Source organism: Pecten maximus, chromosome 15, assembly GCF_902652985.1.
Source record: "Pecten maximus chromosome 15, xPecMax1.1, whole genome shotgun sequence".
In the NCBI taxonomy this organism is placed as follows: Eukaryota; Metazoa; Mollusca; class Bivalvia; order Pectinida; family Pectinidae; genus Pecten; species Pecten maximus.
This window is the reverse complement of record NC_047029.1, coordinates 6,106,540-6,133,399: the sequence shown is the minus strand read 5'-3', so window position 1 is coordinate 6,133,399 and position 26,860 is coordinate 6,106,540. Positions and strand designations below refer to the sequence as shown.

At 36.1% G+C, this 26,860-nt stretch overlaps 1 protein-coding gene across 5 annotated transcripts in view; it reads right to left on the bottom strand.

Moving 5' to 3' along the window:
- LOC117343638 (NACHT domain- and WD repeat-containing protein 1-like) overlaps window positions 1-19,724 on the bottom strand; it is a 53,584-nt gene extending 33,860 nt beyond the window's left edge. For 2 of the 5 annotated variants that reach the window (XM_033906080.1, XM_033906082.1), the window contains exons 1-11: window positions 19,488-19,724; window positions 14,953-15,239; window positions 9,558-9,760; window positions 9,010-9,125; window positions 8,267-8,478; window positions 7,188-7,322; window positions 4,378-4,506; window positions 3,793-3,804; window positions 3,228-3,245; window positions 595-803; window positions 252-397 (exon numbers count right to left, since the gene is read on the bottom strand). In XM_033906080.1, the coding sequence (XP_033761971.1) occupies window positions 252-397; window positions 595-803; window positions 3,228-3,245; window positions 3,793-3,804; window positions 4,378-4,506; window positions 7,188-7,322; window positions 8,267-8,478; window positions 9,010-9,125; window positions 9,558-9,760; window positions 14,953-15,239; window positions 19,488-19,564 (1,544 nt within the window). In that variant the 5' untranslated portion in view covers window positions 19,565-19,724. The remainder of the gene's footprint in view (window positions 1-251; window positions 398-594; window positions 804-3,227; window positions 3,246-3,792; window positions 3,805-4,377; window positions 4,507-7,187; window positions 7,323-8,266; window positions 8,479-9,009; window positions 9,126-9,557; window positions 9,761-14,952; window positions 15,240-19,487) is intronic. The other 3 variants (XM_033906083.1, XM_033906081.1, XM_033906084.1) reach the window with 3 other exon arrangements.
- Window positions 19,725-26,860: the final 7,136 nt, after the last annotated feature.

Sequence of the window (26,860 nt, the reverse complement as noted above, 5' to 3'; positions counted from 1 at the left end):
ATGTGATACCCTCTAACTCTCACTAACAAACTCACCTGATCACCACCACAGACTATATATGTGATACCCTCTAACTCTCACTAACAAACTCACCTGATCACCACCACAGACTATGTGATACCCTCTAACTCTCACTAACAAACTCACCTGATCACCACCACAGACTATGTGATACCCTCTAACTCTCACTAACTCACCTGATCACCACCACAGACTATGTGGTACCCTCTAACTCTCACTAACAAACTCACCTGATCACCACCACAGGTTCGGTGTTGTTCATCCAGCTAGGGACCAGTTTGGCTGCCATAGCCATGATAGATGTCTTACCACACCCAGACATTCCATGAATGACCAGTGGCTTCGCATTTGGAGTGGTCAGGTAGGTCTTGATTTTCTGTAAATCAATAGGACGACTTTGGTCATAATGGCCCCACACAAAGGCAGTGTATAAAAATTACAACAATATCTTTAGATGCATTTTTGTACAAAGGTATTTGAATCTTCACAGCATGACAAGACAATAGAAATTTAATGGTGAAGAGGCCATATTACTCTCAGGTTAAATGTTAGGAAACACATGAAAGTATATACCTCCAGAGTTGTCTCCCTTCCATGGAAGTTGGCACACTTTTGTTGAGAGAAGCGAATATGCTGTAGACATTCAGTGAAGAGTGGATCAGTGTTGGACGATGCCTCCCGCTCCTTTATACTGGCTGTGATCATGTCTGTGACCGCCTTCACAAAGTCATCCACTAACTTCTTCAGGTACTTCTTATGTTCTGTCACCCCCGGGTTTATACCTGCGTCATTCATATACTGTATAATATACTGTATACCTGTGTCATTCATATACTGTATAATGTACATACCTATGTCATTCATATACTGTATAATATACTGTATACCTGTGTCATTCGATTGCATAATAAATGACTGTTTACCTGTGTCAGTCATATGCTGTATAAACTAAAACTGTCAATATATCTATTGTATAGTATGTACATGTATATCTGTTTATGAATTATAATTCAGGTACAATCATTAAGAGTATGTACATTGTACATTTATATATATATGATAACAGATAATGAGAAACAAATAGTAATTGGTGATTGGTATTACAAAGAGATAATATGTATAAATGCACAATTTATCATAAATAAAAACAAACATATTTATAACACTAAAAGTTTACCATGGTAATTACAACTATATGAAATGATCTGCAGGATGTTTGTCCCCATACTTAAATCACAATGTTAATGATTTACATATACCTGACAGCATACTTATTTTATCCTACTTTTTTTTTTTTTTTTTTTTTTTATAATTACCTCAGTATATATAATTTAAAATTTCTATTAGTCTACTGGAAAGAGAAGTTTAAAACTGGTGATGTTAAGGTTTTAGTTCTCAAAAGGAGGTCAATAAAATTCAAAATTAAATGCTAAAAATTAGAAATGATTTGGTAGGTATTTGATCACACTGTGTCACACTATACATAATGCTTTCAATTGTTATATATATGTTACAAGAGTTTGCAATGTAAGAGGTTTACAAGAATATCAATGTCCTGATTGATAAAAATGTATCTGTCTTTGCTTACCTCACCAGACTATTGGTGAGGATGATTGGTACATGAATTTAGTAGCCCTACATCCAAGCATGCTATAAACCTGATATCAGCTAGGTCTGTGAGCCACTTGGTTATCAAGAGGAAGTCATTTAAAGATTTTAGCATATTTGACTTGTATGACCTTGAATGAAGGTCAAGGTCATCCATTTGAATAAAATCCTAAGCCACTCATCCCAGCATGCTACAAACCTAATATCAGGTCTCTGAGCCACTTTGTTATCAAGAAGAAGTGAATTAAAGATTTTAGCATATTTGACTTGTATGACCTTGAACGAAGGTCTAGGTCATCCATTTGAATAAAATCCTAAGCCACTCATCCCAGCATGCTACAAACCTAATATCAGGTCTCTTCATGGGCCTCTTGGTTATTGAGAAGTAGTCATTTAAAGAATTTTAGGCTATTTAATCCCTTATAGCCTTCAGGTCATCCATTTGTACAAATTTAGTAGCCCCTTATCCCAGCATGCTACAAACCTAATATCAGGTCTCTGGGCCTCTTGGTTATCAAGATGTCATCTAAAGATTATAGCATATCTGATCCCTGTAACCTTTAATGTACGTCAAGGTCATCCATTAGAACAAACTTGGTAGCCCTTCATCCAAGTGTGCTACAAACCCAATATCAGATCCCTAGGCCTGTTGGTTAATGAGAAGAAGTTGAAAATGTAAATTGTTTATGCCGGATGATGGATGGCGCCAGAACAATCGTAATAGGTCACCTGAGACCTCAGGTGACCTAATAAAGATGAGGCCATATATTATAATAATGTTCAAATTAAGTAACCATGACTGCTATGTTATTCAGTTTTCTTATTATTAGTATGAAGATTTTGAATTTTACCAGTTTTTAAACTTTGTTTTAATCAACCATAAGAAAAGCAGGTACAGTATATTGTTAACAGTGAAATATTACATTTAAATCATTAACAATCAATCAAATATTACAGATTACTGATTGACAGGTGTCCCATCTACCATTCTAATCTCTCAGAGTTACTTCCCTTCTTTTCATCTTGTTAGAGTGTATAACAATAATTTGACAGTCGATGGGGCAGGAAAAGCATCCAACAAATGACAGAGGTGTGAGTGACAGAAGTTCAACAAAAGGTTAGAAAATTAGAAATAATATCCCTCGCCCCTGTGTGATGTAGTCAGATATCTCAACCTGATGCTCAGATTTTTAAGTTTAGCATGATCAAGGCACGGTCAAGTGCTGGACTTACAAACCTTAGCCAAGGAATTGAGATATTTGTCGTTATTACATTGGGGTGAATGAATATTTTTCTCCCACATTTCCCTTTGTTATAAACTGAAAATTCAGTAATAGTAAACCAAATATATTGATGACATATAGAAAGTGTGAAAATAATTGATCATGATAAAGTTCAACTTAAATTACTTAAATTTATGACGCGAACAATCATCTGGAGTTGAGACAATTTCAGAATAAAGACCGATATATCTTTTCCCTTTACCATTAAGAATGAGAATGTATCTGTGAAGTGTGGGAGAATTTTAGAAACACAACTCAACATCAGTTTAGTCAATGTCGGACATGTTACACATATAGACTTTATCATATATGTACCATCTTGTTTCACTTCTCCTGAAATAAGAATTTATCACATGATTCAAGAAAGCTAAAGCATAAAAGCAGAGATAGAAAATATTTTCATGCTAAGAATTAATTCGACAGATTGGTTTTCGAAGAGAACTTTAATTGAGGTTATATATACAAAAAAAAAAAAAAAAGTATATATAAAGAAGATAAAAAGACGTCCAGGTACAGTGTAAGATATAGATGTATACAAATTACAAATGGCCGTGACAGAAATTAACCATTTAATTATTATAATAAAGAATTGTAGACATTTTCAATAATATTGTTCAAATCTGTGTACTTCTAAACCTAAAAAACTTAAAATGTTACCTAAAGAACAAGCATTGTACTTTGTAGTATTCAAATTATGTCATAGATTAATTGACAAAATCATACATCTCAAATATTGCTGAAAGGAATTATGAATAAGAAAGCCTTTGCCACTCTAATGAATACACAGATAAGGAAAGACCAGTACGGACATTGTTTATGAACAGTTCCACTCAATTTAGCTACATAATTATGTAAGTAGAAATATAGGTAAAGCATTTACCACTCATTGATCCTGAAACACAATAGAAACATACACAACAATGACAAAGGTATTGTTGTTGATATTATTATCTCAGGTACCAGGTATTAATTGTGCAATTTAAACTTGACAATACCTACATTCTACAGGTGCACTATTGACAAAATGATCAGAGGAAACTTAATGATGCATTAAATTAACAATCAGCTTATCAAAATCTGAATATTGAACCTTAGAATAGAATTAAGCTGAACACTAGAGTCACTGGAGAGGTATTCAAGTTGGTAATTCTAGAAATGGAGCACAATGACCCCCTCCTTAATTTTAACTGTAAAAATAATGTCTTTTTTTTCCAAATAAAAATAACCTTTTTTGTAAAATTTATCAAAATGGAAATAAAATTCAATACTAAAGAATAGTTTAAGTATAGTGAATTTTACATAAAATTGAGTTGAAAATTTTAAATAGACATTTTGTGCTTGACTTTTTAAAAAATAAGCAAAGCAAGACAATAGTATTGTACAATGCAATATACAATGTACATTTCTGTGCAACAATAAGCAACAGCTTAAAGCTTATACATAAAATGTGAAAAAAATAACATACCTTTATCCGTCCAAGACACACTGTAAGATATTATGTTTTTTTCAGGTAGACGGTCGACAATCTGACGTTGTTTCAGGTCAGCAAGTAAATGTTGTGCCTTTTGGACCTTTTTTTCCGGGCCAAGACATTCTGTAACCATTCAAACATAATCAGTACATTTTTTCATCATTTTTTTAATAAGAACACATTTATATTTAAAATGTAAATTCTAATGCTTATAATTTAGCTAAAAATTTATTAAACATGTAAAGTAATACTTATATATCATAAAAAAATCTTGTTTTGTTAATCCATCAAACTGACCAAAATCCTCACAGTTCTGGCTCTGAGAGACTCACCCATATATCGTGACAGCTGATAGCTTATTGAGAGACTTACCCATGTATTGTGACAGCTGATATCGTATTGAGAGACTCGCCCATGTATTGTGACAGCTGATATCATATTGAGAGACTCACCCATGTATCGTGACAGCTGATATCGTATTGAGAGACTCACCCATGTATTGTGACAGCTGATATCGTATTGAGAGACTCACCCATGTATTGTGACAGCTGATATCGTATTGAGAGACTCGCCCATGTATTGACAGCTGATAGCGTATTGAGAGACTTACCCATGTATTGTGACAGCTGATATCGTATTGAGAGACTTACCCATGTATTGTGACAGTTGATATCGTATTGAGAGACTTACCCATGTATTGTGACAGCTGATATCGTATTGAGAGACTCACCCATGTATTGTGACAGCTGATATCGTATTGAGAGACTCACCCATGTATTGTGACAGCTGGTAGCGTATTGAGAGACTCACCCATGTATCGTGACAGCTGATATCGTATTGAGAGACTCACCCATGTATTGTGACAGTTGATATCGTATTGAGACTCACCCATGTATCGTGACAGTTGATATCGTATTGAGAGACTCACCCATGTATTGTGACAGTTGATATCGTATTGAGAGACTCACCCATGTATTGTGATAGTTGATATCGTATTGAGAGACTCACCCATGTATTGTGACAGCTGATAGCGTATTGAGAGACTCACCCATGTATTGTGACAGTTGATATCGTATTGAGAGACTCACCCATGTATTGTGACAGTTGATATCGTATTGAGAGACTCACCCATGTATTGTGACAGCTGGTAGCGTATTGAGAGACTCACCCATGTATCGTGACAGATAATATCGTATTGAGAGACTCACCCATGTATTGTGACAGCTGATATCGTATTGAGAGACTCACCCATGTATTGTGACAGCTGATATCGTATTGAGAGACTCACCCATGTATTGTGACAGCTGATATTGTATTGAGAGACTCACCCATGTATCGTGACAGCTGATATCGTATTGAGAGACTCACCCATGTATCGTGACAGCTGATATAGTATTGAGAGACTCACCCATGTATTGTGACAGCTGATATCGTATTGAGAGACTCACCCATGTATTGTGACAGCTGATATTGTATTGAGAGACTCACCCATGTATTGTGACAGCTGATATCGTATTGAGAGACTCACCCATGTATCGTGACAGCTGATATCGTATTGAGAGACTCATCCATGTATTGTGACAGCTTAAATATCGTATTGAGAGACTCACCCATGTATCGTGACAGCTGATATCGTATTGAGAGACTCACCCATGTATTGTGACAGCTGATATCGTATTGAGAGACTCACCCATGTATCGTGACAGCTGATATCGTATTGAGAGACTCACCCATGTATTGTGACAGCTGGTATCATATTGAGAGACTCACCCATGTATTGTGACAGCTGATATCGTATTGAGAGACTCACCCATGTATTGTGACAGCTGATATCGTATTGAGAGACTTACCCATGTATTGTGACAGCTAATATCGTATTGAGACCCACCCATGTATTGTGACAGCTGATATTGTATTGAGAGACTCACCCATGTATTGTGACAGCTGATATCGTATTGAGAGACTCACCCATGTATCGTTACAGCTGATATCGTATTGAGAGACTTACCCATGTATCGTGACAGCTGATATCTTATTGAGAGACTTACCCATGTATCGTGACAGCTGATATCGTATTGAGAGACTCACCCATGTATTGTGACAGCTGATATCGTATTGAGAGACTCACCCATGTACCATGACAGCTGATATCGTATTGAGAGACTCACCTATGTATTGTGACAGCTGATATCGTATTGAGAGACTCACCCATGTATTGTGACAGCTAATATTGTATTGAGAGACTCGCCCATGTATCGTAACAGCTAATATCGTATTGAGAGACTTACCCATGTATTGTGACAGCTGATATCGTATTGAGAGACTTACCCATGTATTGTGACAGCTGATATTGTATAAAGATTCACCCATGTATCATGACAGCTGACACCTTATTGAGAGACTCACCCATGTATTGTGACAGCTGATATCGTATTGAGAGACTCGCCAATGTATTTTGACAGCTGATATTGTATTGAGAGACTCGCCCATGTATCGTAACAGCTGATATCTTATTGAGAGACTTACCCATGTATCGTGACAGCTGATATCGTATTGAGAGACTCACCCATGTATCATGACAGCTGATATCGTATTGAGAGACTCACCCATGTATTGACAGCTGATAGCGTATTGAGAGACTCGCCAATGTATTTTGACAGCTGATATTGTATTGAGAGACTCACGGATGTATTTTGACAGCTGATATCGTATTGAGAGACTTACCCATGTATCGTGACAGCTGATATCGTATTGAGAGACTCACCCATGTATTGTGACAGCTGATATCGTATTGAGAGACTTACCCATGTATCGTGACAGCTGATAGCTGGCTTCCTCTTTTTCTATATTCTTTATCACCCTGTTAAACCACAAACAACTTTTCCCTGCCTTCTCCTTATCTAGTGACAGCAGGCCCATCTGAATCTCCTTTTCTGTCACTACAATATAAAACAAGAGGCCCAATGGGCCTGTATCGCTCACCTGGCTCTACAGCAAATTTGAAGTTGATTGAGGTCATTTCTATGCTGATTACCACTTTATTCAAATATCAGAGTAAGCTAGGTTTATGTATGTCAATAAATTTTCTAGTCCTTCATTCCAGCATACTATTGGCCTAATATCAGGTCTTGGTGACACTTGGCTATCAAAAAATCATTGTTTAAAGATTTAAGCCTATTTCACCCTGTGACCTTGAATGAAGGTCAAGGTCATTCATTTGAACAAAGTTGGTAGCCATTCACTCCAGTATGCTACAGGCCCAATATCAAGTCCCCTGGCCTATTGGTTATTGAGAAGAAGTTGTTAAAAGGAAAAAGTTTACACCGGATGGCCATACGGATGGCCGGTGGATGGACGCCACACCAAGGCATAAGCTCACTTGCCCTTCGGGCAGGTAAGCTAATAATATACTGTTTACACCTGAGATAAATGACTTTTCTCAACCAAGATAATATACTTTTTTATACTTGAGATAATAGACTTTTTTTATACCTGAGATAATATACTTTTTTTATACCTGAGATAATATACTTTTTTTATACCTGAGATAATAGACTTTTCACAACCAAGATAATATACTTTTTTATACCTGAGATAATATACTTTTTTTATACCCGAGATAATATACTTTTTTTATACCTGAGATAATAGACTTTTTTTATACCTGAGATAATATACTTTTTTTATACCTGAGATAATAGACTTTTCACAACCAAGATAATATACTTTTTTATACCTGAGATAATATACTTTTTTTATACCCGAGATAATATACTTTTTTTATACCTGAGATAATATACTTTTTTTATACCTGAGATAATATACTTTTTTTATACCTGAGATAATATACTTTTTATACCTGAGATAATATACTTTTTTATACCTGAGATAATATACTTTTTGGCTGCCTCTACCCCTAGGGCCTGTTCTGCTGACGACTCCAGTGCCTCTTGCATGGTGTCACTTTCCTGCCACCATTTTGTTTTTGCTTCCTTGCTGGCATCCTTGTCGCTACTGAGGAAGTCTGGGAGATGTTTACTGATGGGGGACAGTAGGTACATAGGGGGAACTGCATTGTTGTCCTTCCGGTACCATCTGTTAAAATTCATGATAATATGCACAATTATTTTTTGCAAATCTTCCTGAATTCCTTAGAAGGTTACTAACAGTTAAGAAGTGGTCTATCTAATACTTCCATCTGAACACCCACACTCAAATGGGTTATTCCTGTAGTACTGGCTATTGAAACATAATTGTCTCAATCCTTTGTAAATTGCCTTGCACTACTTTGGATCATTTACCTTACTTATGAATTAAATTCACATCTGACAAAAATTAAAATCTACATCTCCATTTCAGAAAGATTTAGAATTCTATCCCCTGTAAGCAAACAATAACACATTAAAACTATCAAAATGCAATCATTTCAGTCCCTCCTTGTTACAGCTAAAAATTAAATTCCTAAATAAACATTTCATCCTCCTTTACTGGAAATAAAATTTTATTTTCATACTTATTTCAGAAGTCTCCCCTATACTCACATTAATGTATTACTAGATACAAATTTATTTCAAATTTCTTAAATTTCAACTGACTTTTTATGTTTAATTTCATTTCTTTACTTACTTTTTCAATAATTCTTTGGCTTCAATTGATTCAATGACAGCAAATATTTTCTCAAATTCTTCAGCATCAATTTCCCTCGTCAGAGACCTATATCCATACTTGTGTGACAAAAGGGTCTGTAAGGAAATGGGTTCTATGTTTATAGTATATATATAGTTAACAGATTGTTTTACATCTAATACTTCATATCACAAGATAAGGAAAAAACAGTTCCTACTAACCAAAGCTCGGCTGGTTATACTCACCACAAAGTTTGGACGTGTTGAGAGATCAAAATAACCAGAGCTCCTCTGGTTTTACTTAATTACCACGAAGTTTGGACCTGTTGAGAGGTCCCACTAATCAGAGCTTGCCTGGTTATACTCACCACAAAGTTTGGACCTGTTGAGAGATCCCACTAATCAGAGCTCCTCTGGTTTTACTTAATTACCATAAAGTTTGGACCTGTTGAGAGGTCCCACTAATCAGAGCTTGCCTGGTTATACTCACCACAAAGTTTGGACCTGTTGAGAGATCCCACTAATCAGAGCTTGCCTGGTTATACTCACCACAAAGTTTGGACCTGTTGAGAGTTTCTGACATAGCTGAAGTTCCTTCAGACAGAGGTCAGTGGTACTATGGTCGTCCATAGCCTCATCTCGGACTCCCCATCTCATGTCGACCACCTGGAACTCATACCCCAGCTCCTGACAGAACGTCTTTACTCGAGGGTAGGCTTCACTCATCCACACATTACGCTCGTGCATGGTGTCTATAATACAGAAAAAATCTTAATTAGTACACGGAAAGGATATAATATGTACTATAATGGAGCCAGACCCGGAATATCACTAGTATTTCTTATCTAATGGAACGTAATACATACACTAACTTATTCCTAACTTAGTTCACAGTATATCATAGGTGTCAACCATCCCGTATTACGCGGGAAGTGCCCGGAAAATCATTAAAATTTCCCCTAAATCCTGATTCGGTACATTTCCCAAATCTCTAGATGACAAAGATCCATTCAATAAGTTCTAAGGAACAGCTGTGAAAAACTTTAAAAATCAAATTTAAAAATGGTAGTTTAACATGTAACAAATTTATCAAGTACTTGCTGAGACAGATAGAAAAACATTTAACTATCAAATCCAAGATGGCTGCTTGTCAACCATTTTGTTTTTCCAATCGTTTTCAAAATTGATCATTCACAACTACATGTACAGTCAAAAAGGAACCTAGCTTCCAATAAAATTTAGAGAGATACTTTTAAGTCCTTTCTGAAAAATAAAGACAAATATTTATCTGCAAAATTTAAGATGATTATTTTTCAGCGGTTTGGCTCTTCTAGTTAGTTTAATATGTAACCAGGAACAAAGAATATATATGCACCTACAATGACTCAAGGCTCAAGATGTTGTCTATCACAAGAGACAAGTAGTGAAGGAGACAGAGCTCAAACAAGATAAAGTAAAGAAAGACGGAAGACAGAAAGGTGGACTGACACAACGAGAGCCTATAATATTGGGAGTTAATCTAGGATATGATGTCATAATACGGACAATGGTGTGATGTCATAATACAGATAATGATGTGATGTCATAATACGGACAATGATGTGATGTCATAATACGGACAATGATGTAATGTCATAATAAGGACAATAATGCAATGTCATAATACAGACAATGATGTGATGTCATAATACGAACAATGATGCAACGTCATGAATTGTGAATGCCAAAACAAAATGGCTGTCTCTGATTGATTCAGTCCCCTCATATTAACTTAAACATGTCAAAATGCATTCTTTTTCATTGCTATGTGATAGAAAGTATCTTCAATTTGTTTTCATTTCATACAGCTCACAAAAATAATAACTCGCTTCAAAAAGTACCATAAAATCCCATATGAAATGAAAACAAGATTGAAGATCCTAAATTAATCAGTACTCCAATGATTTAGTAATAGTGAGTACAGGTATTTCACATACAAGCGTGGTCAACAACCTCACTATCATGTAATTGTTAAAACGCTCTAATGTGTCTCCAATGGATTGAAGCAGTATAAATTAATTTATTATTAGATTGTGAATGGATAAAGGTGGTATAACGCCCCCAAGATACCAGTTCAAAGGGGAGATAAGTATAGGGTATTGATGGATCATTGATCAATAGAATGCAGGGTCCAGACAAAGTTTTGTTAGCTTGACCACCAAAATGTAAAAGAAAATTTTAAAAGAAAAACTAGAATGGCTTGTGAACTCATGACAAAAGTAGCTTAATGGCATACATTTTCAAACAAATATGACAGATTTTGTTTATGCATCATAATTTTCTACATTTTTATGGACATTTTATTTCAAATTTCAAGTTGACAAAACACTAAACTTCACCATGCCCCGAAAGTGCTAAAGGGATTTCAAGTACCCTCACCGTTTTTATATATGACTTTTATCTTCCAAATAATGAAATGAAATTTGTGAAATGTCGGGTATGTTGGTACTTATCGCCCCATAAAGCAGAGTTGTCGTATTTTCATATGACATTCAATAAATCTTCATCATGATAGAGATTTAAATTGGAAGTGAAATGGAAGTGTGTATTGACTATAGTTTTATTGGATCCTGGCCAAGCTATGTATAAATATTTAATAAAATGATGATCACTGATGATGACAAGGCAATTGTGTTGATTGAAATATTAATGAAATTGTAAAGATTTCAGATTTTAATGTATATTTAAAACTGGAAATGACAAAACAGAAAATAGCTACCACCTGAAAATGGAAAGATTGATCATCATGGAACTATTAGAAATGGCTATATATTATGTATCAGGTAATGGGGGGTAATTTAAAAATCAGAATATTTAAAATTCTATTATAGATAATTTCTGAAGTCAGATTTAATAACAGACAAAATTTCATATCTTTATATTGTGGTAGTGTAATCAGTTACATTTACTTTTTTTTTCTTTTTTTTTTTTGAAGCAATTTTATACAGAAGTCGCTGAAGGGTTTGCTCTGATTTCACATCCAGAACCCTAACACTGATATATACAGACCGGGTAATATTTGTTTATAATACGATATATATAACCATGGACAAATACAAAATCTTATCACAGGACAATGAAACGGCACTAAACTTTTTATCAAACTACAAAAGATGTTTAGAGGATACTAACTACCCAGCACAGCATTTGCTTGATGAATATACACGTACATGTAATTGATTTTTTTTTTATTATTAAATATCAAACAAACCTGGCTTACTCTAAAAAGAATATCAAGTTCATTATTTATTGTTTAGATTTCAGTTGATAGTTCCCTATATCAAACGCCACAGAAGAAATATCATCAATGTTAGTCCTATGGTTGTGAAGAAGAGGTTGTCAGAGGTTACAATCACAACAGACCGATGAATTGACATGAGACGGTATAGACTTTTTACTTGTCAGTCTTATAAACATTTTACAACAGCGCAATACCCATTGAGAAGTTAATCAAACATTTTGTCGACTAAGATTAAGTGTCAAGGATCAGTGCTGTAATAACATACATTGTTTTGTTGTTGACATTAGTGACAGGTAACACGACGATAATCAATGGTGTACGACGACATTTAACATGTCATACTCAGGTATCTACCGTTACAATGAACAGGGCGTCCCCACATTTAAACCTTCACCCTGTCGGGGAAACAGGGCGTCCCTACATTTAAACCTTCACCCTGTCAGGGAAACAGGGCGTCCCTACATTTAAACCTTCACCCTGTCGAGGGGAAACAGGGCGTCCCAACATTTAAACTTCACCCTGTCGGGGAAACAGGGCGTCCCCACATTTAAACCTTCACCCTGTCAGGGGGGAAACAGGGCGTCCCTACATTTAAACTTCACCCTGTCGGGGAAACAGGGCGTCCCAACATTTAAACCTTCACCCTGTCGGGGGGAACAGGGCGTCCCAACATTTAAACCTTCACCCTGTCAGGGGGGAAACAGGGCGTCCCTACATTTAAACCTTCACCCTGTCAGGGGGGAAACAGGGCGTCCCTACATTTAAACCTTCACCCTGTCGAGGGGAAACAGGGCGTCCCTACATTTAAACCTTCACCCTGTCGGGGAAACAGGGCGTCCCCACATTTAAACCTTTATCCTGTCGGGGGGAAACAGGGCGTCCCTACATTAAAACCTTCACTCTGTCGGGGGGAACAGGGCGTCCCTACATTAAAACCTTCACCCTGTCGGGGGGAACAGGGCGTCCCAACACTTAAACCTTCACCCTGAAGAAAGAGGGGTTTGGTTCCAGTTACCTCTAGATCTGTCACCTGTATAATTAATGGTTAAAGGGACAATGATTTGTCACCTTTATATTATCTCAGGTAAGATATTGTTAGGTATTTCTGCTTTATAGTCTCACACTATTGAAATCCTCCAGTATTTTTAAAGGTCCTGAAATATATCTCTAATATTTGCTAAACTTTTATTTCTCTACAGTGCAAACACTCTTGAAAGACTGTCTATTTCCTAAGATGTAATCCAATGTTTGTTAACAAAGGACAATAAATAGTCTTCAGATATCAGCTGATCAAATCAATATGAAGATTTGAACTGCTTGTGTACTAGTTACGACCCAAACATCTAAGGTCCCTTCATCATCATCTAGCTGGCTAATCATTTATGAATAATTATGAAATACATCATCATCATCATCATCATAATCATCATTGCCGTTGTTATCATCACATCATCATCATCACCATCATCATCATCATCATCATCATCATCATCATCATTGCCGTTGTTATCATCACATCATCATCATCACCATCATCATCATCATCATCATCATCATCATCATCATCATCATCATCATATCTGCCGTTGTAATCATCATCATTATTATCATCATCATCATCATCATCATCATCATAATCATCATTGCCGTTGTTATCATCACATCATCATCATCACCATCATCATCATCATCATCATCATCATCATTGCCGTTGTTATCATCACATCATCATCATCATCATCATCATCATCATATCTGCCGTTGTAATCATCATCATTATTATCATCATCATCATCATCATCATCATCATCATCATAGCAGCTGCAGCAGCTGTTGCCTCTATGATATATCCAGGTCGTACATTACCAAGGATTATATGGTGTGAACACTCGGCACATATCAGCCTGTTCTTTAAGCCAAGTTTAATGTTTTTGTCATTCCTGATAATCCTATTCAGAGTCTGTTGACTTGTGTAAGTCTGTGTGTGTGATCTTGGCCAGTATTCCAGGGCCTGGGATATAGATCCTAGGATTGTCAGTACAAACTAACTTACACATCAAAATCACTTGTCTATAAATTACTGACTTACACATCAAAATCACCTGTCTATCAATCGATTGTTTTAACCGGGGAGTTATATTTAAAATCTATACAGTTATCAGAATGTACACTGTACTACATGTACTTCATGGAGCCAGACATACCCGTACTAAGTGATAAATCCTTTTCATATAACAAAGGCAAAACACCCAGATTTAATAAAGTAGTTTGGAGTAAAATCTGTTGCTATAGCTTAAATCATGTTTTGTTTTTAAATCTGAGGGCCTATGTCTTTACGCAGACAAACCGGTTCATCTGTTTTTAAATGTAATATTTCAGGCATATTTCTTTACAAACCTGTCAATGTTAATACAGGCCTTGAAAATCTTTGTCAAGGCACTGGTATGAAAACATTATAAAATTACCAAGTCCATCCTTATATCCTAACGAACAATGCTGGTCCAAATGGTTCAACTGTTTGGACCGCGATCAATGAAAACGACCCTGCCTGTTTTATAATGGAGAAGAATTTTAAATAATAAAAACTCATCTTAACTCTCTTCATTATCGTTTATACCTTAAATCCTGTTTTTAAGTGGGAAAGGTAAAGAGAGTCAAACTGACCTGTAAAAGTACTACTTGTGAAGATCCTCACGATTTTCGCGGTAGTTGGTACATCGACAGATATGTCGCCTTGTAGAATGGGACTGACTGGTCCCGAGTCTGTTATCCTCTTCATGTTCACCCTGGTTTTCTCTCTCACCGTCAGCAACTTCATTGTCTCCTTAATTTTCTCCTCTAAGAGTTTGTAATCATCCAACAATTTCTGCCGTTTTGCCTTTTCTTCCTCTGTCAGCTTACGTTTGCCGTCGGGTGTGGTCTGCGTCCCGGGCGCACCACCGGGAGGGGCCCTATACAACAGACATATATACAATAAGTACATTGTCGGTGAGATACAATGTGTTAACATCATGCTGGGGTTCAAATTCAAAAGAATTGGCCATCTAGTTACATTATTCAAGAAACTTACGAACAAAAAAGTGGATCATAAAGGGACATCACTCTCAAGAATTTTCAAAATGAAAAATTGATCATAAAATGTACAACAGGTATTTCTTAATTACTCCAAATAAACTCCTGTCTACTTTCCCTAATATGTAACAAAAGCTTCATCTCAGAAAACATGGTTCATGTATTCAATAATAATTCATTTATCAAACTGAATTATTTCAAATTATTTGGGGAAATATCAATTAAAGTAAATAATTTTGATGAAAAAAATCTTAACACAACATATCAAAGGGTGACATCAAATGACAAAGCTCTAAAATGTAAAGAGACCAATGTAAATTGATCATTTAAATAAAATTTTGTTATTTCCAGAATAAAATATTGTCAGACAATCCTCAGTATTAAAGGATTGCTGACATAATGTTTTTATCAGATTGTTGCCTATAGCTCCAATGTGCTTTAAAGTGCAGTAATAAACTACTCTAAAATAACAGAAGTATGATATTTAAAGCCAATAAATCTATACTACATATATGATCAGCATGCAGTTTGTTGGTCTTCAGGACAGTGAGTGTATAACTTTAACACCGGGTAAAAATCTTAGGGTAAAAAGACACTGACGTGCAGATATAGACAAATCCTAACATCCTTCTAAAATTGACAAGGTTTTCGTTAATTTTACCAGTATCAGATAATATACTATTTCAAGTGTCTGCTTAATGATTTCCTGAAACACCAGTGTTTACATAATTCACAGTTATATTTATTAGATAACAAAGTGGCGGAAACGATAGCGATGATTGACAAAGGATAAAAATTCTGTTAAATACTAAGAAACAATTACATGGTACCAAACAAACCTCTGTATTGTACTTAGGCATGTATTATATGGTACCAAACCTCTGTATTGTACTTTGGTATTTCATGACCTTAGGCATTTATATCTGTCGATTTCTTAGTGAAGGGAATCGGTTTCACGTTCAGAATCAATAATTGGAAGCTAAAAATTGATCGATTATAATTGGTTTTCTAAATCTAGCACAGAATTGCCCTTTTGTAGAAAATTTATGTCCATCTGAAGTACAATCTATTACATGATGATCGTTTTTATTTTATTTTTCAACTAATTTTCAATTATTTTGGATTATCAACCCACAACTAGCGAGGATGAAAACTAAAATTTTGAAGTATTTAATGCTACGCCTGAGTAACCATTGATATCCTAACTAAACCTGACACTCCTTGGATGGGGATTTATTGAGTGTAGACAATATCTCGTAAAAAAAACTGAAGTCAGCATCTTATACAAAAGATAAAAATGAGATAAAATGAATCAACTGTTGGGGTCAGAAGTGGGCAGCACAGAAACAGGAATAATCTGTGACAATACTAACGAACTGAAAATAAAAAGTGATATTCATTAGATAATGAACTGAAAATAAAAGTGATCTTCATTAAATATTCATGCCAATAAAAAAACATATAAAAACGAAATAAAAATGAGTTTGGAATATACATATGCGCTGGTTAAAGGAAGATCCCAAAAGATTGAGAATATATAAGTATAGTATATATATGAGTGTGCCGTAGTTAGACCTGTCTATATGGAACTGTACAGGTGGCGGTCTGTCTACAACGACCTTCGGTAAGGCAGGAGATTCCTTAACAACCACAGATTCTTCAGTTTGGCTGTCCTTGACCACAGGTAATCGTGGTAAGCTGTCCTTTGTTACGACAGATAATCGAGGAGAGCTGTCCTTAGTTACGACATTTAATCGTGATGAGTTGTCCTTAGTTACGACAGATAATCGAGGCGAGCTGTCCTTATTTATGACAGATAAGCTTGGTGAGCTGTCCTTAATCGTCATAGAAGCTCGCGGTAAACTGTCCTTAGGAACCACTCGCAATGAGCTCTCTTTAGTTACCGTTGATATTCGTGGAGTGTTGTCTTTAGTCACCACAGGTATATGAAGTGACCTTTTATCAATTTGTACAGGTTCACGAGGAGACCTGTCTTTAGTGACTTCATATGCGCGAGGCGAAAGGCTTTTATCGATGGAAGATGATCGAGATGACCGATTGCTTACACGTTCAGGTGCATGAGATGACTGTGTATTCGCGACAATAGGTGGCCGAGGTGGCCTTTCTTTATTGACTGCAGGCCCCGGAGGTGACCATTCTTTCACAACCAGAGGTACGCGAGTTTGACGTTTTACAGAGGTCTTTACGGTACTGCCACGCCCCCTGTAAAACATTTTTTTTCATATTTTCGATGAAATTGTTTTCAATCTGGTAAAACAAATCCAAACAACTGTGAATACATCCTTTCATACTTTCAAAAAAACCTTTCTAAATACTCAAAACCAAAAATGTTACAGTTGTGTAATAGGAAGGTCAGTAATGAAAGATATATGGTGAAAATCTGGCACTAAACTTACTTGATGATAAAGATAATATTATCCTAATTATAAATACATATAATCAAAAACAGTTTTGGCATAGATCTGTCGAATTCCTGAAAATATGGTGCTTGGAAATTTTTTGCTAATAATATTTTTTCTTCCCAATTTCTAACAATAATCACCCATGTGGCAATTTCCAAAATTAACCCGGAAAACTTGTGTCCTTTTCACAAATACATATATTGGTCAGATATTAATTAGATTATGGATGGAAAGGACTACTTCTCCCTTGTGACAGATTAAGACAACACCTAGTATATAAGGCCCCCCCCCTTTATAATACTCATTATCTTGGAGGATAGCCCGAGTTTCCTCTGGCCCTGACACCATGTCTGGTGTCAGGGCCAGAGGAAACTCAGGCTACTTGGAGGAATGATAAAGGGAACATCACTTCACATCCAATTATTTTCTCGTTCAAATATCATACTCGATTCCAATGTTGACTAACACCAACACAAACATTGTACATGTATGTGGTCGTACAAATACACACATGCATACAATATTATATATTAGAAATAAAAGAAAATTACCAACACGACATTATCGCTAGCCCTTTCAGGTCTCCAAGCCATCTTCAGGCGATTGTTTTATTGCTTATGAACAGGATGACGTCATAATGTGTTATGACGTCATAAAGAACAATAACCGCAGGGGAGGTAACAGTCCTGTCTTTAGTTATAGGTATCACAACATTAAAAATTCAATGTCCATTCAATAATGGTTTAAATAATTTTACAAACATATTTTCTTTACATTGCCTGTTGGTTATTCCCATGTCTCCCATCCTGAGATATAATATTGTATACAGGTGTAAATATAATATATATATATATATATATATATATAATATTGTCGACAGTTACTGTATATGATAATAATGGGTATATTCATGTTTTTGGACTATTAAGTGTACGTATTATGTATCATTGCTATCTATTGGATTTAGAATTATGATAATTATAGAAAACATACAATTTAATAAGTTAAATGTTTACATAGCATTTAATCTGTTAAATGATTACTTATAATTTAACACATTAGATTTGTTATTTAGTAAGCATTTAATTCAATAAACAGATTCTTAAGTTTAACGTGTTAAAAGTTGTAACTATTGTTTTAAATGTTAAAATGACTAAAATAACAGATTGGTTAATCTGGTAAAGTTTATAATGCATTAGAATAATTACAAATGTATTAAAACTCAGTAATACATTGAATGGTAACTGTGTTTAACACATTAATTGTAAAAATCTTTACTCAGCAATTAATGCATTAAATGGTACTAATTAGAAATTTAACATGTTTCATTTCATATTTAACATGTTGAAAACATTTAACATGTAAAAGTAAACGGAAAAGAGTATTTTAAGTTTACAATCAAAATGAAAGTAGGTCTAGATAAAGCTTATATCGAAATATTCTACTCAGAAATATAAATCATTAATATGTATTTCTAACACATCAATTATAAATCAATTCCTTACAAGACAGCTTTATCTATTTTATATATGTAATAAGTAACCAAATACATACATTATTGATCTGTTATTACCCTTCAAGTACCCCCTTACCTACACTACTCTTATCATAAACATCTGTCCCTATCTCATTTTAATTGGCGATAGACCCAATACACCTGTAATAATCTGCCACCCAGTACCTGATTATGGTAGCAATACCTACCCTCCGTTTGGGGCGCCCTTCGCCGGTTTCTTGCTGCCTCCCGACCCCATGATGTCAGCGAGATATTGTCGGTACATCTTGGAGCCGTTGTTGGTACACGGTAGCCCCGCACTTCCTTGACAGCCAACTTGACCCACAATTCATCTTGTTTCCTTTTTGGCCTGTTAATTGTATTCTAAGTATTGATATGCCATTCGCTCACGGCGCAATAACATCTACTGTCACTGGGGTATTCCTGTGTGTGATAAAAATAGCCCCGGCTCTTATAGTCAATACACCTCGGGGTTGTCAAGGGGTACACACAGACTGTACCTATTTTTAGACTCGATGTTATTTTTCTCTATTAACTGTTATGAGTTGTACTCACTGAAGCTTGATACCAGTACATATGTATATATAGCTATTGTACAATGTATGTCAGGTAAATTATCGATCTATTTGGAAATGTGCACGCGAACCAATTTGGAAGCATTTCTATTCAAAATATCCTTCTTGAAATCCATATAATATTAGGCATATACGTACATTTTCTGGCCTGCTCAGATCTTTCTTATATACAGACAAAGCTTAAACAATTAAAATGCATGACCGTGTATGTATAGACGAACGAACAGTCCTCTGGAAGAATATTCAATAAGTCATGGTATATATACACAATGTACGAACATCTACATCTTGTACGTCTACTTCTAGGAAACAGAGACAACAACTAGAGCTTCACATTAAATGATCTATGACACAGATAGATTGTACATTATGTAAATTCTCTACGTCTCGGTTAATTGAGAACAAAATCCAAAACGCTTAAGTTACATCTTGTATTTTTACAATTCTCAGAAATTCCAGCAACTAGCGAAAAAGAACAGGGAACGAATTCCTGTCAAGCACCCGCTAAGAAGAATCGAACTCTGGTCACCGGGATCAGAGACTTGGTATATACGTCTCTGCCGGGATCTAGAAACTTATATAATTAACCAATGAATCTGATGGGTAGCCATACACGATGATCTCTTTTTACACTTTTATCTTGGCACAATACACAGTAATTACATAATTATAATCTACTGATAAATATAATTATATGTCTTCGAAGATAAGTTATTACAGCCCAATATGTCGACTACTCATGGTTAGCGTATATATATATGCGTGATGTTAAATAATTCCAACACATTCTGACCTACCTTGTTTGATAATGTGTACCTGAGAATATTTAGGAGCTTTCCAACGTTTTAATTCCCTCCTGCATTCCCTGTACACGTACACTTGATGTCTGTACCTGGTACATAGACCAGCCGCTATCATCGATGAACGAGTGTCTACGAACTGTAAGGAATTGTCCCCTACAATAGCTCGCCGTTCAAGGTTGACTGACAGTGACATATATGTCTACTCCAAATCAATAGATACCGGCGAAAAATTCGTCAGGGACACTTTAATGAATATTTGATATTGCTTTCCAACCATGCAGATAATTTCTAGCTGATTTCTCTAAGTATACTATTACAACACAGTCTATATTATTTACAATACAGTCCTATAAGCTGTACATCACAGCGCGTAATGATGCGTGATATCAAAACATTCTATAACATGTACAATATTGAAAAGTTATAGTTTGATGAATTAATCATCACTTTGACCGATGTGGACGATTACGACGAAATGTGACTTTAATGTCAATATTTTTTATTAACTTTCTATACATGCCAGATTGATTTAGACGTTAGAGTAGGAACCCGTGTATGTCTGGTGTATCTCGCTGGAGTCCCATCTCCTTCCTGGACTCCAATCTCCCGATTGGACTCTGCCTGGACTACCATCATTCCCATCTCCCGCCTGGACTCCGCCTGGACTCCAATCTCTGCCATCTCCCGCCTGGACTCCCATCTCCCGATTGGACTCCGCCTGGACTCCAATCTCTGCCATCTCCCGCCACCCGCCTGGACTCCACCTGGACTTTCATCTCCCAGCTGGACTCCGCCTAGACTCCGCCTGGACTTCCATCTCCCGCCTGAACTCCGCCTGGATTTCCATCTCCCGCCTGGGCTTCAATCTTCCGCATGGACTTCCATATCCCGCCTTGGCTTCCATCTCCCGCCTGCGTGATCAGTGTAGATTTCTTTAGGGTCTTTTGTTTGAGAGCCCTAGAATAAAGTCTACTCAGGTCTAACCCTTCCCCATCTCCCTCCCCCTCCACCCCCTCCCCCCTCCACCCCCTCCCCCTCCCAACCACCTTTAACCCGGTAAAACAATTTCATACATTTAGAACTAAGGGGTTGGGCCATACATGCCATCATATGTGATGGCTGGTTGTAGAAGACGCCTTGTTTTATTATGTATTACGTTACTGTTGTATTCCGGAACACGATACCCGTATCACTCCCCAATTGTCATCTCAGACAATCTGTTGTGGACCAGGAACAATGGCACTGTTGTAGCATAGCACTCTTTATTGTTTCCTGTACAATATAATCACAAATAAAGCCTCTTTATTGACGATATAAACTATCATTGAACGTTTGGTCGGTTAACGATACTACAATAGGTTTGTGATGGAGCTGTCCACATAAATATAAAGGACGAGACATACGTATACATCTGGTATTGAATTTCTAGACTGACCAATGCCTAGTTCCCCCTCCTAAACCCCTTCACCAAATACCATAATCCATGAAATCTCTATTTTGTTATTTTCTAATTCGATTTCTGAAAATAATATCTAAAGCGTTGTTATGAACCTTGAAGGACATGACCAAAACCATTTTAACTTCTAAAAACACCGACACCTAGCCCAGACATGGTTTGAGGGTCAGAGGAAAGTCGGGCATGGTGTCAGGGTCAGAGGAAACTCGGGCATTGTGCCGGGGTCAGAGGAACTCGGGCTTATCGACACCATAGAAATACCACAAAAGCTGATGTCTTTGATAACGGAAATGAAAACTTCTAAGATATTCAACCCAGAATACATAGACAAGCTAAACCATGGCGGTGTTTGATATTTCGACAGGAACAACGACTTCTCTTCTCGAACAAGTCTGGATTTCGTTATTATCTAAGCTAGCAAGAACTATCACAGCATCTAATTTTGCGTATTTTGACATAAGACTGCCTCACGAACTTGAAAGGCAGGAACCAAGATACTACATTTGTTGTTATGGTCCAATACCTCGACACTAAAACTATATAGGAATTAATATACCCCACCAGAATATTTGATCTTTTTTCTCCATTTTCCTCAAATCTTGTACATAGGAAGCTCTTTGTATTAAAGATGAATGACAAGTGTTCAACGCTATCAATTAGACGTTTCCTACGAATATAGTAAAATATTTAAACACTTTCTTTGTAAAAATTAATTAAAATGAGAAAAATGGAAAAGCAATTACATTGTATTTTAAATTCAGAAAAAAGCTTGAATATAAGATGTCACATGGTGTCACGTAGAGACAGCCACAATCACTCTCTGTATTTATTAAAATTAAAGTGTACGGACTTTGATATGTACAGACAGGTACGTGTTTATATACATAAGGGATCAGACAGACGCCTTTAGACGTAAGCTTTGTATTGACAGGAAGGATTTATTTCTGTAACACTACACCATATATTAGCATTTATATTCAGGCAAAGGTTGTTCTATACCCAGTGGTAATCGATCAACTTTAATAACTTCCGAGCGGAGTGAAATAACAGAACTTTATGAGTATTGTTATAGGATTGGAGATTCCCCGTCCGTGATAGTCATATCTAACGTTGCATGAAAAGGTATAATATTGCATTCCCGAAAAATCAAATAAACATGGTGACTGCAAACGAGATATCCGTACTTTACGATTTGTAGTCAATGAACTGCATTCAAATCCCAATGAGCCATGAAACTGCATGATATTGAGAATACAAAATTTCTTCGAACCACCGAATCCGTAATGAGAAATCAGCATATCCCATCTCATACCTCATTTCTAAACATTTATTTTGAAATGTATTTCTTATTCTTTTCGTGAAGATTAAACAAGACACTTTTGTCTGTGTAACATCAGAGACCTATATACTAATTTAGTATATAAGTCTCTGGTAACATTGACTGATTTCTGTTGTCGGTGAAACAGAAGACGGTAATCCGTCCGGAACATCTGGTCGTGGTATCCTTGTACTTCAATGATCTCCATGTAAAGATTTGAAGTTAGAAATATGATTTTGTTTACTTGCCCTTATTGACTGTTGTCATCAATACATCCTAAAAAATACCATTCCATCGACTGTCTTAATTAAAAGGTCATCAAATAAAATATTTCATAGTCATTTGATGTCAATCATTTATTTAAAAGTAAGACAACAACGAAGACGTTACTTGCCTATAGTTACCTTGAGAACTTACCCTGACGATGTGATCTGATCTAGTTATTGTAGATTTTAACAATTGAACTAGGTCTACTGGTATGTTTTCAATTTCCTGTATTTGTCATATTCCTGTATACAACTTCTTAATTCTTATGAATTGCAGAACCGGTTCAGAATTTACACACTAGACGCGGTATCTTTAACTTGTTTTAAACGTAACCTATAATCAGTTTATAAAATTGATTAAATTATTATTGTAGATCCGCTTTAAACTGATTTTGATTTGTCCTTCCTTGCTTTCCAGACGTTCGGCCCCTTACATCAACGACGAAGTCCTCGAAGGACGAATTAGCCATTTAAGGCGTTTTATTTACTAAATTCATTTATTTAACTGCGCTATCAACATATGTTGCTTTTATTCAATGCTTGTGTGGTAACAAATAAAAATAATAATTCTAATAGCTTTTGAATGAAATATTTATTTGATTGTAAGACAACAGTTATTTGCCAGTGGCATCGACAGGTTCTTGGCCATGGAGTAGTTTGGGTAGTCGGTCCAACCAAAGACTTATCCACTCCCCGTACAGATGGTGACCTGTCGTAATCGTTGTATTTAAGTCAATATAGCCCTGTTGTACTGTATCATAGACACCCCACATGGGAACGTCGTCGGAGTTCGGATTCCTTAAAACAAGCGGAGACATTATTTGCATTAGAGTACTATATGTTGATGTATCATTAGGAGCTTCGCACTGGCAAACATTTATGTACTATCAATGACGGTTATCCGAACCACTAAATGTGTTGATAAAGTCACCAATAGATATCTCTATGACTAAATGTCTCAAATAAGCAAATTTTATTACATTTTTACCAGTGAAATATCAAAAATTATTCATTCTATAAAAATATCATTTTTGCTGATTTGACCAATCAAATTAATGATTAGAAAATACCAAAATAATTGACCAATCAGAAAGCCCGACATATATGTCAGCACCTGGACAAGGGGAACTACTTTTTTTGTTAACAAATTATCGCTGTAGGCCTAGTTAGCATACGGGGTAGGTTTTTCGTTGATAAAAAATGTAATAAACAGAATATCTAACAGTGTCTTCAGTAATACCAAATATATTTCACTCGTGTGGCTGATATTTTGAAATTTTTTACTCGTGCTGCGCACTCGTGAAAAATATCAAAATATTAGCCCCACTCGTGAAATATATTTGGTATTACTGAAGACACTGTTAGATATCCTCTATATATTGCTATGCATTATGACAGTAAGTGTCTTAAGAAAGCGATTGTACATGAATTAGAGAAAAAAATATGTACACAAATAGATATATCCAAACCAGATCAAGTGTAAAATGAAATATTTACATTTGTCTGGCATTGTCACTATATAGTCTGTTTGAGAGCTCTTGCCATTTATCACGCGCTGCACTTATCAGCGTATTAATTAATACAACACAAACCAGAACAAGAATATCCAGGATAATTAAGTTTAACGACTAATTATTTTGTTTACATTATTTGTTATAAAAATTTGCGCATTACGTTGATAATAAAATGATTAATTTTCCATGTACTATTTTGTTTGCCAAAAAACACGCGACAATGTTCCGGCTGTTCCAACGACTGACAAAAAATCAGCTGACTGTCGGTAAGGCGGGAATTATGAATTTAAGATATGAATTATAGCATTTAAAAAAAAAAGTAAAAAAAGTAAAAGGAATGTAAATATAAGTGTTGACCTGTTTTTGTATGGTACATGTATTTATGCTCTATTTGAATGCCAGAGCTTTGCAAGCAAACAAATCATAATGTGAACGTAATTCAATGCTTAAGCATATGAAATTGATTGAAGTATATTAAGCTTGTCAAATTGCAAAAGAAAACCTATTTACCCAGTTTTGGCGAAGTTTGTCCAATATTTCTGCATTGTTTTCGAAAGGTTGACATCATCCTGACTCACGCTAATATTATATTTTGTCGGAAAATCTTCCAGACCGAACAAGAAGGGAAGCTCGGCTGCATGAGCCGATGAGTCGTTTCGCCACCAAGGTGGGTATACTGAGAAGTCTGGATCAGGAACTGGGCGTTTAAATATATACTGATACGTCGATGTTTTGACATTGCCCTCAGAATGTGTCATTAGTGATTTTATGGCAGGTGCAACGAAAAGGGCATCCGAGAAGACGTCGATGACATTTTCAGCTTGTTGGCCTTTATTTGAAGTTCCGTACAAGGAACAGATTAAATCACTCGGTAGAGAGCTGTTTACTTGAGAGCCAAAGTAGGAATTCACTAAAGTGGGGACGATATAGTCACAAAACACATCAGTCGGGATTCCGACAGAAACGTCGAACTTTTTATATATTCCTACGCGAGTTAGCGCACCTAGTGAAGTAGAACCTTCAGCATTTGTATTTCCTGTCATAAAATCGAAGGTTTGAAAGAATTGAAAACTTGCAGATGTATTGTTATTCAATAAGTTCTCGGGCAAAGACTGAAGAAAATCATTATCAATGACCGGTCCTAATCCGTTGGTTAGTTTAAGAGGTTCAAGTGATGGTAAAATCAATGCATTCTGTGCAGCCAGCAAATCATCGGCAGATTTTCTACGTATACATTCTGCATATGTTGCAGGCATATCAAAGGCTTTTTCACATCCGACCTTCATACCGACTAACTTTGCGATATCATGTTTATCACTCAAGCTTACATAGGCAACACTTGATAAGGCACTACCACTTTGTGCTATAACTCGCTGAAACAGTCCTTGGTTTTGTGGTACTAACGCGTGTAACGCAACACTAAAAGCACCAGCAGATTCACCAAATATAGTCACAGAGTTTGGATTCCCGCCATAGTCGTTTATATTATCCTTCACCCACTGGAGTGCCATACGCTGATCCCAGAGTCCGTAATTCCCCCGAAGTCCACCTGCGTGAGGAGTACTGAGGAATCCGAAGAGACCAAGCCGGTAGTTGATAGTTACCACGACGACGTCACCAGTCAGAGCA